This window comes from Blennius ocellaris (genome assembly GCF_963422515.1).
Source record: "Blennius ocellaris genome assembly, chromosome: 18".
Classification (NCBI taxonomy): Eukaryota; Metazoa; Chordata; class Actinopteri; order Blenniiformes; family Blenniidae; genus Blennius; species Blennius ocellaris.
The window spans coordinates 5,467,583-5,481,542 of NC_137667.1; the positions used below are offsets into that span (position 1 = coordinate 5,467,583).

A 13,960-nucleotide genomic window follows, 5' to 3' on the forward strand; every position below is an offset into this window, starting at 1 on the left:
GGGTCGGGGGGGTCGGGGGAGCAGAAGGGAAGAGGAAGTCATACTTTGGGCAACGACGTTTCGGATGACCGGACATTCTTGGGAGATATCTGTGAAGAGAGCAAGAGAATTATTTTCTTGTTTCCCCCTCTTCAGAGATATCTCCTGTGGCATATTGCTGTTCTCTATTAGAGCTTTGTACGCTTTGTTGGATTTTCCTGTCAACAGGACTTGTAATAGTGCATTTAGTGTCGCTGGGCGGATCCAAGTGCAACCAGCAGCGCACGTTTTAATGCGTGAGCTTTCAGTATCACAAGTTGGAAATTAGATTTACAAAAAACACATTTCTTGGGTGAGTGTTGGTTTTTTTGCTTTTTTTTATTCAAGTGTCATCAAGGTGACAGCAGTGGTATGGATCTGTGTTTTGTGCTAAATTTGAAAGCTGGGGGACTCTGGCCCCTCTGAAAGGTCAGACTGTGGGCCACACGTATTACTATGGGACCACAGGAAGTGCATAAAAGGAAATAAAGGCCTTATTTACATCACTGACCCGGTGAAGACAAATTAGGATCAATGTGTCCTCGAGGAAAGCCCCTCAATGTGTTCTGCTGCAACCCAGAAAAAGGCGCAGCATTCGGGTGTGGGGGTGGTTCAAATTTGCACCATCCTGTTTTACAGTTGATTACATGTGTCAGAGCGATACATTAAGGAGCACCAATGAACAACAACACATCAGAGGAGACACTCAGAGAGAGGTGGAAATACACATTCACATTCACAGGAGAGGCAAGGAGAAGTCACACGAGCCAAAACGAGAAAGGGAACATGTGTTCGGGAACATGGATCATGATGAACGTGGACACAATTTAAAGTAAAAACATGTTTGGTCAGATAAACTCAATGCTTCACCAGATGATTTCTAGTATCAATCATTAATGTAAAAATAACCACCACTGGCCTGTTTGGGGTCAAATACTCATGACTACGACTATGGCTTTGGTGACCTCTTGTGGCCAAAGCAATTGCGACGGAATCAATGTAGGGCGACAGTCAATTATGGATAGTTAATCTGTGCAGTTAGGTTCGAGTTTAGGCTTGGATTTTTGCACAGAAGCTATTTATATATCATTAGAAGTCATATATTTGTATCAAAGTCGATATAAACATCAAATTTTTTTTAATACACCCACTTAAAGGTGTGTATTGTTATTGCTTGTAAGCAGGACAGCAAATAAGCAATGGAAATCGTTCAAATTTACAAGGAGCCCATTAGAATATAGACGTGAAGCTTGGCGCTCAAATATAAAGGACTGATATGAACAAGGAATAACTTTTGGCTTGAGTTGCCGTCATGCAGACGACTGGAGGAAGGAGAGAGACAGTCTGAACTTTTGCAGCTATGAGCAGAACAAGAAGCAGAGTGAACATCCACAACAGCTTGACGGTCTAACTGACCAGTGGGTGTTAATTTAAGTGTTGCTTTCTTTTCCTGAATTTTTAAAAGAAACATGTACAAATTGTGACAAGGCGAGAATTAAAGAAAATCAGAAAATATTATGACAGTAAAATGGCACTGAGGCTTTTTGTTTGGTGTTTATAAATGCCAAAATGCTGTGGTTTGTTTTTTTACCTGTCTGTGCTGTCTGGCACTATGAGGTCCATGAGTATAACGCAACGCTTAATGCTGGTTTGAAGTAATATAATATGCAACAATGTGACTGTAATTTCAAAGAAGACAGGGACATTTGAATATAAAATATATAATGGAGTGGCCAGATGGTGGAGGAAATGATTTATTCTGTCACTGAGTGTTAACAGGTGGACAGTGAAGCAGTGAGAGACGACAATGTTCAAGTGACTGGAATAACTCATAATAAGTAAAAGCAAGAGTTTAGGAAGAAAGTAAGGAGTGTACGTAACGACAGCAGAGGTGTGGGTGAGAGTGGAGGAGAATCAGAGTGGTGGAGGTTCATGAAAAGGAGAAAGGTGGGGGCGATCAACAAATAGGAAATAATAATGATTGGTCCCCCTTCTGCTATCCTGGTCCAGTCCAACTCTACCTTCATTGGTGCCAGCTGGATGGGGGTGATGTAGGAGGGGTCCACCATTGGCTTGGGGCGGTTGGCAGTGTCCGCCAGGAGGCTCTGCCATTGCTGCGGCAGCCCGGTAAACTTCTGCTCCCGCGGGTCGAATCCCGTGTGGACCCGGTGCTCGAAGTTCGACGGGGCTGAGATCTCCAGCCGTTTCTTCTTCTTCCCAAACATGCTGGAAAACCCTGGCAAACCTGGCAACCCAAGGAGAAATAAAAACGTCACTGTAGGTTCTCGGTAAAAAAGAATGAATATTATTATTTTGAAGGGCAACACAAGTTGTTGCCTTTCGGGGATTTTCGGGGAGTTTTGTTTTCCCGATTCATACAGTCCTTCAGTTGCTTGAGCAGTTTGACCTTGGGTGCACTCATTAATATTTCACCGTATATTTAACTGTGAGGTCAGCCTCACAACATTACGAAACATGCAATCTTCCTCTGGTTAAAAAAAAAAAGAAGAAAAAAAACACACACACAAGCTGAAGCAGGGAATATAAATGCATTATTGTATGGAGTGTGTCAATATTATAAATGTATAAATATAATGTATAAACGTAACATTGTGATGTTTGTCAATCTTCAATGAAAATATGATGCATTTCTTTAGATTATACATTCTACATTCATAATTGAACCCATTTCTCTAGGAACTTTACCCACGATGTGGTTTGGGTTTCCACTTAACATCAAGTACAACCAGTTGACCTGAGAATGAATAAATTCAGACATTTTTCAGAGTTTATATATCTCAATTTTGGAAACTGCAATATTTAGTACCATTTGTTTTTATAGAAGCTTACACAAATATTTTTGCCTCATCCTAAAACACTAACAAGCGATACTGTCCTACAACATCAAGAGCTAATTGCAAAGCATTAACCTTAAATATGACTCGGTGCAGTAGGTGTCTCTTTAAGGGTGGATTTGTCCTTTAAAAGCATCAATCAGGCCCACTTACTGAAAATAAGGAACACTTTTCCAAAGTAAAGGGTCAAAACCGAACAATCTTCATGTTATTGTTATATTATAAAGCAGGAAATTGATGGTTCGTCAAAATTGAAGAAATCCAACCACAAATCAATTTAAATTAAAACGATACATTCAATGTTAAAGTTCCCAAACATGATGACCTGCCCAATAAGGGCCTGATATAAAACAACATGCCTCACAACAATAGTGAGGTTTATAGTGGGAACATGTTTCAAGGTATTAAGTCTGTCACACAACACAAACCTTGTGACATTTAAAAGTGGGCGCTAATTAGAAGGATGGGGAAACAAGTGTTCATTGTGGTTTATTATCGAGCCACTACAGCGGTGCACGCCTCCTTTGTTTTGCTCGACATGGCAGGGCTGAGGCATCCCAGATAAATCAGACTGATTGGCCGTGACAATCAGCTTTAAAGTGGACGTTGGGTAATATTTGAGGCTCTGTTGGGCTGGTTGTGTGCTCGGCCCTGTAATGCTGCAGGATAAAAACAAGGAAAGAACAAGTGAAACATGTCCAAACAGGCTGAAAAAACCCCCAAAAAACAGAAGTGTCCGTTTTAGTTATATAACATAAACATCGGGGCGGTAGTGCACTGAAGCAAAGAGAAAACTAAAGAAATGATGCCAAGTTGAGATTCAGAAATCTTTTTATTTGAAAGTGGTTCAACATGGCATAAGCAGCTCGGACAGTCCTGCCTTGCTTTTGGGAGCTGTTTGGAAACCCCATCGTGACTGCTGACTTTGAGAGTATGCATGATGGCCAGTCACAAGAACAGAATGTCATACAGCTGTTGTTTAAGGCTGTGAATGAGGTCCATTGTGTCACTCTTTTCTAGGAAGCATTGTATTCAGAGAAAAACAGCCCCCCACCCCCACCTCCCCTCACCCCACCTCCCAAATTTCTCCCTCACTGTCTCTTTTTGGGCACTGAGTGAGCCAGTCCACTTCACCCATTAATGCATTTCCATACATGTATGTACAAAATAAACCAGAGGCCTTATTCATACAAAAAAACCACTTCAAGATACCCAACGTCCGGATAGTCTTTCGAAAAGAATGAATGCGGTGCTCTTGTTAATGTGAAGTCGCTGTCATTTACACAGGCTCTTATCAGGCTGGAGAGCAAATCAGGTAACTAAAACAAGGATGGCAGAACACATAGCAATGAGTCACTTTTCAGCTTCTTCTTTCAGGGCAAGTCGTTTGTAATTTAAAACAAACTAATCATACTTTACTAATCCCCTTGAGGAATTTCCGTTTCTGCACTGACAAATCCTAATTATAGGCTGCAGAGGTGCGGCCTCCAAGTCCTCTTCGCCGACCTCCACACAATCAGTTTACACCGTCGACCCCGGTGCCTTTTCATGCTGGAGATTCAAACCCTTCAAGAGAATTAAGAATTACCTGGTGTGTGTTATTCTAGTGACAACATAAATTTGGATGCTGGCTTAGTTTGAGCAACATCAAAGGCTATTCTATACTTATCTTATAATAGTTGTGATCCATCCCAGTATCGACTCATTCAGGCTAACATCCAATTTTTAGCAAACAGCTCAAATGAGAATCAGAGACAGATTTAGATTATTAAAAACACTCAGGTTACTTGTAGAAAGGTGCTAATTTGCATAGCAGTGTGTGGAGTCAGTGTCAGATTTGAAAACGAGCAACCGTTTTGACTTGTTAGAGAAACAGATGCAGTGAAGCAAACAGACTATTTTTAAATATAACTTAAACAAAGCAAAAATTTTATCTTGGACATTTCTCCTACTCATTTCCTGTGCTGCCCGATGAGTCTGATTAGAGGCTTCAAACGGGAAAGACGGAGAGATAGATTCATGGGAGAGCAAAGCAAAGTAGTTTCGGAGAACATGAGAGGAAAGAAGGTTGAAGCAACAGAAATAGCGAGAGTGTGCAGCACAAAAGATTATCATTGCAGCACAGAAAAACCCAATAGTGGATCAAAAAGGTGTTGAGCCATAGATAGAAACCTCGTCCCACAGGCATTTTATACACAACTCGTGACACTGAAAGCTTCAGATCAGTGCTGCATTGTACGGTATAATCGCAAGACAGAACAATCGAGAGGGTTTCTGAAGATCAAGGCTTTACGTAACAAAACAATACAGGCAAATACAACATTTCACACCCATTGATTCGACTTCTAAATGACTTCATCCATATTATGGTCATGGGCTTCTGGAGCTGATCGCTGCAGACTAAAACTGCTGGAAGTGCACAACTTGGAAAGTTCTCAGGTACTTCACAGGGCAAACACACTCATACTGACACATGCAGGCAGTTTCAAGTCACTAGTTAACTTCAAATGAATGTTGGAAAACCTGTACATGCACAGGGAAAACATGCACACTCCACAAAGGGAGGGAAATCAGTGATTTTTATGAGGTTTGTAAATGATGTGATCATCGGAAGTTTAAAAATCATCACTGTCTCAGACACAACTGCACACAATTGTTTTGTCTCCTGATTCATCACGTGGCCCGATTTATGAAAAAAAAGTCTACACTAAAACAGTCTCGACAGGTTTCCTCTGGCAAATGCCTCGCAATCCTCAACGCTCATCCTTCACGTTTTGCTCTGAGCTTCAAATCTGTTGCGCAATGCACACATGTCAGCAAGCCTCCCGCTTTTGGCTGAAGTCCACTTAAACCTTCACGAGTCGACCCCAGGTTTTCTGACCTTGTTTCTATTTTTAGAGCGTGCCCACACAAAGTGGCTTCTTTCGGGATGAAATACCAGACCGCGGACGGTACGCTGATGAAAGACGACATTCACAAAACAAACTCAATAAAGACAACGGCGAGGACGAGGCGGAAAGACCCTCTGCAGCACAACACACACAGTGACTAAACAGGGCTTGATCGCAGCCTTGCGCTGAATCATCAGCTGATACATGCCGCCGCGCGAGCCCTTGTTACCTCACAGCAACACACAAACTAAACACAAACATATCCCATAATGCCACAGTGCAGAAAACATGAAATGAAGTGCAGTGAAAGAGCTGATTGGAAGAGGTTACAAATCTAAATATTCAGAGGATAACTAAAAAAAAAAAAAATGCTGCAAATGTGAAACACATTTCCGTACCGCTGAACAAGACGAGACATTTTATTAATCTTCCAGTTCATGTATGCAGGACAAATTGTCTCTGAAGCACCGTCTTTGGGTCCTGTTTTTCGATAAGCAGCCGCGGTGAAGACGGAAACCCCTGACCTAGATGGTTGCTCCTGGCGAGGAGATTATTAACGGCTAGTAGGGCTTAAGTCATCTGGGCCAAGCTCAACTGTGAGGAGACACAACAACACATGCACAGACTACTGAACGCTCGTAGGACAGCAGATGGAGACACATGTTTATGTGCGAGCACAGGCCAAACTTAGTCCTGCGGAGATCTTCGCAGCTGCTCTCCACAACAGCCCAGGCAGGTTCGGACGGACTGAGACGTACTTTTAAGTGCGGTTGTGTCACAGGAATAACAGCCGTGCTGGAGAAACTACTTACTTCACAAAACTCTCCTGGTTGCCACATAAGTACCTCTTGAGCTGTAATTTATGGGAAGATTCTGAAGCACCTTGTGACGTTACGGACTAATGCCTGCAAGGTTATTCTGCCCAAGAATGTCACTGCGATGAGAAAGAGTGCCTGGAAATATATGGCAGTGATTAGACTTTTGCAACTCTGTCGTTCTTGGTGTGTAAATGCAGGAGCGGGCTGCGACCGTGCGTGTCGGGAACAGCCATGAATCACGCTGAGTGTTTTATACTGAACTACTAACAACGCTAACCGCGGCGCATTAAAATCCCAACACATCGTGCAGCAATAAAAGCATCTCAGCTGTTTGCAGGAGGAAAAGTAAAAGATCGTTTATGGTTTAACATGAAGAGGAAATGGCACAAGCACTCAGGCAGAAGCTGCAGCTGAAAGACACAGAGACCCTATAAACTGAGATTTTTAGGACAGTTCAGATCAAAAAGGTGCAGAAGTAACGTGCGCCATCACAATTTAGCGCAGCCAAAGTGAACCAAACTCACAGCAGCAGGAAAACAAAAAGCGCGTATGTGTTTGCCTTATTTGGAAAACACATTGACTTGCATTACATTTCCTGCAGACTAAGTCTTAACTCAGGTGTAACCTCCACTTGTCAAACTCTCACTCTGAACTTGATGTAATTGGGTCAAGTGAACCTTCATAATTTTTTTGTCCCCGCAGTGACAGTAGTCCATATGCATTATTGTGCAATCAGGTTCAAATGCACACTATAACAAAATGCACACTTGTGTGCGTTTGCTGCCGTGTCCTGTGTGTATGTTTACATTCAGTTACATAACAGGACTCAACAAATAGCATCCTTTCTCTGCCACAGGAAAATCCCATAAATATGTGAAAGTAATATGCTTCAATATTTTGCTCATATTACTGCTGTATTTTGCGAGCGAGAAGGAGCATTACATAACATTCAGCATCCTGTACACACAAGGCATGGACATGCTGAGTCACGCTTGACGAAAATCTACATGTATAGTCAGAATTACCATTAAACTACAGCTCCACGCAGAAACGCAATGCATGTAGATACACACATACACACACACACACACACACACACACACACACACAGCGCATGACGTAAACACACTGAAAGGGACTACTGGTTCCAGGGCAGAGTTCCTGACTCCCAGGCTGATTTGTCTTCAAACCATCTGTCACCATCTGAGCCTCCACAGGCATTTCCCCTTTTGTACAACACCTCAACAAACAGAGCGAAATAAGGACTCGGTACACGTGCGTGCACATTGGTATTTGTGTGGACGGCGTCTCACATATGCACCCACGTCTATATTTGGATCCAAAGCGCATGCTAATGTTTCGTGGCAGCCAGATGCATTCGTGTGTCTCCCACAGTAAATTTGTATCTGTTAGATTGTAATTTACGAGCATAATTTGGTATTGAGATGCAAAGCATTTGCTCGCACACAAGTATGCAAATATGGTCCATACATAATTTAATATGCAACATGAAAAGGGCACAAATCCCCTCTGATGAACAAGTTAAAGGAGGCGCAACCTTCTTTTCTCATGTTTCCCCTACAGGGGAGGAAAAAGGAGGAATCCCTAATTTAATTAAAAGGTCAAAAGAGTAACCGCTTGAAGCCTGGCGTGCAATTTTATTTTTGTTTCCTCTGAGTTTCACCCTTGTCTGTGCAGCTTTGTTTGGCTTGAGTGACAGCGGCTGCTCAAAAAAAAAAAGAGCCCGAATTTGCCCCCGCATCCTCATCAGTGGCGTCTCCGTTCGTCCCGTTCAAGCTGGCCTCTTTTGTCCTGCTCCGCTCGGTTTGTCTGCTGTTCACTTTCTCTCCCATTTGCATGCATTTTGTTCGCACACGACCCTGTTTCTTCAGAAGATTTAATTGGCTCCAAAATTGTTTACACAGATACGCGTTTCACCTTGCGCTACCCGAAAGTATGCATTTGTAGAGCAGTAAACAACTTCAGCTGGTGATGAAGGGGCTTTTTATCGTTTCCACGCTGAGTGGAAGTTTCTGATGTCCCTCATTTCAAATCATGTTAAAAAAAAAAAAAAAAAAAACTTCAGGAAGCTCCGGCAATAGAAAATGTTTGTCCTGACAATAAATATGTCTCATATCAGCCTTTCAAAAATTGTACATTTCAACCTCGACAAGGCTCGATGAATCCCAGCTCTTACCTGGAAAAAAATTTGCGGTTTCTTTCAGCCAATCAAAGTGCTCCGGGTAAGCCATGGCGAGACAGTCCCAAACAATTAGAGCCTCTTCTGATGTTGCACTTTGATGTCAAATTAAACTCCTGATAAATCCATTATGCATTTCTTTTTCTTTTTTTTTCTTCAGAAAAACATGAAACATTGAGCTCAGTGTGAGACGACGATTCCCCAGAGGAGCAACACATCTGTGAAGTCATCACATTGACAAATCAGGTCAGACCCAGGACCCGCTGCGGTCCCCATCGAGCTGCTGCTGCTGCTCCTGCGACTGCGATCCCCGCCCGCATGCTCTGATAACCCCCAATGTGTGATGTACAGGATGCAAAAAAAGTGCTTACGCCAGCAGCCCGAGCGCAGGCACGGCCAGACAGCTTAAGCCTGGACCCATCCCGTTTCACTTTTATTGTTTGCCTAACTGGGTTTGACCGGCCGCATCCCGAACTGTGCACCCTCTGACCTTCACTGTCCTCCGCCCACTTATGTGTCCGTCAACAGAAGCACAAAACGCCAGTGTGTAAATGTCCTCTTGTGTTCCCACAATCCACTGGACGGTGTTTGTGTCCTGGTTGCTTTGTCCAACACGCACTCACAAAGTATCACACACACACACACACACACACACACACAGGACTGTCTCCCACTGATGCCGGCATGTGTGGATATCAACGGCGGTGTCAAGAGCCGCACCACCAGGCGCCCTATCGCTGCCTCTTTCACAAGGCGAGTCACAAAGAGGAAGACAGATCGGGTGACGGAGGAGATAAGATGGAAGAAAGAGAACGAAACAGCTGGTCCGGTCAGCGGCCGTGACAGAAGCTGGCCATTCGCCGGAGCTAAAGGGACATTCGGTGGTGGCAGGCCGTGTGCTGAGGGCAAACACACACGCGCGCACACACACTCATTCAAAGAAGCAGTTATGTCAGGACTTTAACTGACACAGAGGAAAGTTAGTGGGGAAATGACAAATCCATGAAACAAAAGCATTGAACTGATCAATACTGAAGACGAAATGAGTGAATAATTCCACAGTCCAGAGCTGAAATAGAAAATTTTAACACAACACATACAAGAAATCAGGCAAATTATTATTATTATTATCCAATCAAAACGCATGTAATCGATTTTGCTTCTCCTTAAAATTCATCTGCTTTACAGGACAACAGCCTGTTAACAAGCCAGCCTGCGTCAAAGCAGAATAAAACCTGTAAGCTTAGCACCTTTCTTTTTCTTGCTCTGTGGAGTCGAATGGCGGCCAGACGGCGCAATACAGACTTCAGCTCGGTGTAACTTGTACTGTTTGTACAGAAATAGGACGTACATGCTGTAGCTGTGTGGTTATTCTTATACGGCACCAGTGAAAAGCTCAGAGGAAAATCAGTCAAACACAGACGCTACTAAAAAAATCATGGCGGTGCAACGCAGCAGGAGATGGAGGGAGCTGCTTCCTACGTACGTGTGACGGGGTCATTCTGAGGTAACAATCATTCTCAGCCACAGATTGATTATTCGCATAATTGCTAATACTATATTGCACTTTTGATTACAGAGCCACTACATCTCGCACACTGGACTGTTAATATCGACAAAGAAGTCTTTAGCCGATGTCGATCCCATCCAATATCTGGTAACTGTGATCATCATGTAAACACTTATCAAGCCATTTTAGATCCATTCCTCGGGAGTATAGAAGGATTGCTGTTTATCACAATAGTGTTAAATACAGCTTTAGACAAGGGAAGAAAAATGTATAAACATAGCACATAGATATTTACTGGCTGCTCCTTCCTTCTTGGGAAAACATTTTTCGGCTCAAAAAAAATTACGATCTAAAGCTTTTCGATGTATATGTGTATGAATAAGCAGCATTGAGTAAATCCCCTCATCTTACACGGCAAACACAGAAACAGCCATGCGGGAACTGTGCAGAAAAAGTCACATCATTGATTTATAATTAGGTAAAATCTCCCTTAAGAGGTTTCCATAGCGATAGAATGAATAAACTGAAGTTTCTTATATGAGCCCACTTTGTCCAAAAAGCTACTCTAAGTTTATGAGAGGAGAGAATGTGGTTTATGCTTCAAAAAAAAAAAAAAAAAAACCACAGACACACCCTTTCACAAGTACCTCTGTATATAAATACACTTGCCACCTTCAAGGGTCTCTCTCTCTCTCTCCTCTCCTCTCTCGCTCTCTCTTTCTCTCTCTCTCTCTCTCTCTCTCATGCAGAGGCGGCGGGAGGTAAGTGCTGTGGAGGTAGGGAGCTGCAGACTAAACAGAAAAAGCAACAACTACAATTATGGCAGTTGAGGCTGATTTGGCAACGCTAAGTACCCACCACTTTTAAGAACCGTCAATACAGCGCCCTCCACATGGTTAATGAGCGTCTACATCTTAACTGTCACAAGACCAAACGCTTGTTTGTAAGAGAGACAAATCCTAAATCCCGCAAAGTATTTCCATGCCGGCTGTTATTTCTTCAGCTGCGTAAGGCTCAGCAACATCAAAATCACTGAAAGGGATCGACGTTTTTTTGCCAAAAACGAGCTGTGTGGTTCAGACGCCGTCCCCAAGTCTCACAGATCTTTTCCCCCTATCGAGAGAAATGATCAGCTAAAGTTGTTATCTTCTCGTGTGGTGACATAATGGATGAATATAATGGGGGAGGGTGACTCTGGGAGGTACAGAGAGATAAGGAGAGTTATCTAAATGAGATCTTTGCCATCCTGAGGACAGAGGACTGTGTGTCACTGTCGGAGAAAGAGTGTGCGCACATGTGTGACTATGAATATGTGCGTCGCTGGGATTCACAGCTTTCGCGGTACTTTAAAGAAAAGGGTGACCTAAAACTAAGTCTTTGACAGGCTTTCATATTGGAATAAAACATAGCTAAATCTAGTATTTTAGTCCATGTTATCAATAAACAAGTACTGAAAATTCGATTGTGCTTATAGAGCTTTTCTATGCTATGTTAACCTAATGACCATCCATTGACCACCCTAATCATTGTACAACACTTGTTCTGGTCCCGTCGCACTCGGGAGTTGATCTATTCCTCCTCGCCGGGCGTTTCCAAGCTTGATGGGATACGTTATCCCTCCGGCGTGTCCTGGCTCCGTTCTCGAGTCTGCTTCGAGTTAGTAGAGCCTGAAATATCATCAGACTCGATGTAAAGGAGCAGGACTTTCAAACATCCAGGCTGCTAACTCTTTCACTCGAGCCCAAACACCATTGGATTGTGGACGCTTGAACGCACAACTTAAATTTGGAGGAGCAGCACACTAAGGTAATGACCAGAGGCAGATTCTCCATTCAAAGGCCATGCCTTCTGTCTCCACAATAAAGCTCCAGCTCAGGACGGGACACTCTGACTCGATTATGTCGTCATAAACGTTAACCGTACAGTTAAAACCATGAAAACCCTAAGTGCAATAGCATAAAACACAATCTTTGAAGACCATTGTAAATCAGAAAAGGTCATTGGAGATAATAGCGTCTTCAGACAGTGTAAACCTGAGTGTTCTGCTGCGTCAGCTTCTGAATATGCCAGTTTCCTAGATGTAGAGTGTCACCACTCAATCTTGCTGTAGTTTTCTTCTGTAAACTACAACTTAAAAAAAAAACTGTGCAAAATAGCTCGAAAAGCATCTTGGAAGAGTTGACAGATCAACTACATACTATTTTGGACATATACACTTACATTTATTTACATATATGGTGACATTTCCCTGCATCTCTCTTTCATATTTAAAAATAGCAGCGCATCCAAATGAGCTGAAATGCTGCAGTCGGGCTACAAACCCGTAAATTGGACAGCTTCTTTCAGTTTTGAGCCACTCAGGGAAATATACCCGATATGATGTAGTGACACTTTCTTTTCCAGGATCACATAATCCCCCCAAAAGGCTACTAAATGGATATGTTATACATGCAGACTAATAAATAAAACCAGGTAAAGTATTGAATGTTGCTGAATTGTCCAATACAGCAAAAAAAAAATATGTATCCTTTGCATAACGTCAACAACAGTTTATACAGCCAAGATTTCAGTAAAAAAATAAAGCAGCTGCAGGACTCTGTGATGCATTGTTTCCACGCTGCCCACCTCCTGGTCCCAGACCAGACTTTGAAAAATGCAGCTTCCCAACACAGTTATTCTGAAGAATCTGCAGAGTTTGAGATGTGGAATAGCAATACAATACAGCAGAAACAAGATGCACTGCAGTGAAGTCAAATATACCCCACCCCCCCCCCAAAAAAAATAGAAAAAAAAGAAAAACAACATATTGGAGGTGAAGATGGATAAAGAATTCCTCCTTATCTGAACAACAGAAGGTGTGCACTCTTAAAGAATAAAGGATGAGTCATTTTCACTCCTGCAATCAACACTATCAGGCACGTGAAAGGAAGGCTTGGCCATATGGTATTAGTTTCAGAGCCCCAGGGCGAACATCTGTATGCAGACAGCATCCACATCCAGACTGAAGAGACAAATGTCTCTTTTTTTTCTTCCAAAGTGAGAGCACTCCTTTCATACACTTGCCATTTCAATGAGAAGCAGTCAGACATAAAAAGGGTGACTGGCAACACTGCAGGGCACTCCGCGACTATTTGTTTACGTTAGCATCTGGGAGCGTGTGTGTGTGTGTGTGTGTGTGCATCATGACTTCAGTGTTTGAATCATGGTAGAACAGTGCACTCTTTGTAAGACCACTAAAACACTTTGAAAATGAAAATTTCAAATCTACAGTGTTACCGGAGGATATTTCATCATTTTTCACAATTTATGGCTTAAACCTGCAACTGTCAAGTTTCTGAATAGCTTTTTGTAGGTTATGCAATCGTTTTGTCACATCCTCTACACACGAGTCCTTAAAAACATCATGGATGCATTAGCGTGTGCTCAAAAATGGACGCCGAGTAACAAGGTGTACTGACTCAAAGTAAGAAATGTTTTACCACTGAAAAAGTTCAGAAACACGTCAGTGTTCATGCTTTTTATGTGAAGTAAAGGGCAGGAGTGTTCTGTTTTTACACTACTAGTTTTTTTTACACAACTCTTTGCTCATATATTCGGTGTCATCCACATATTGTCACGTTAAAACACGATCATCGAGGAAATACAGTGTGTGGTGACAATAAGAACAC

General features: G+C 42.5%; 1 protein-coding gene across 1 annotated transcript in view; it reads right to left on the bottom strand.

Annotated features, from left to right (window-relative positions):
* pak5 (p21 protein (Cdc42/Rac)-activated kinase 5) overlaps window positions 1-8,879 on the bottom strand; it is a 36,489-nt gene extending 27,610 nt beyond the window's left edge. Inside the window, exons 1-2 of the mRNA XM_080513535.1 lie at window positions 8,780-8,879; window positions 2,040-2,263 (exon numbers count right to left, since the gene is read on the bottom strand). Of these exons, the coding sequence (XP_080369661.1) occupies window positions 2,040-2,263; window positions 8,780-8,834 (279 nt within the window). The 5' untranslated portion in view covers window positions 8,835-8,879. The remainder of the gene's footprint in view (window positions 1-2,039; window positions 2,264-8,779) is intronic.
* Window positions 8,880-13,960: the final 5,081 nt, after the last annotated feature.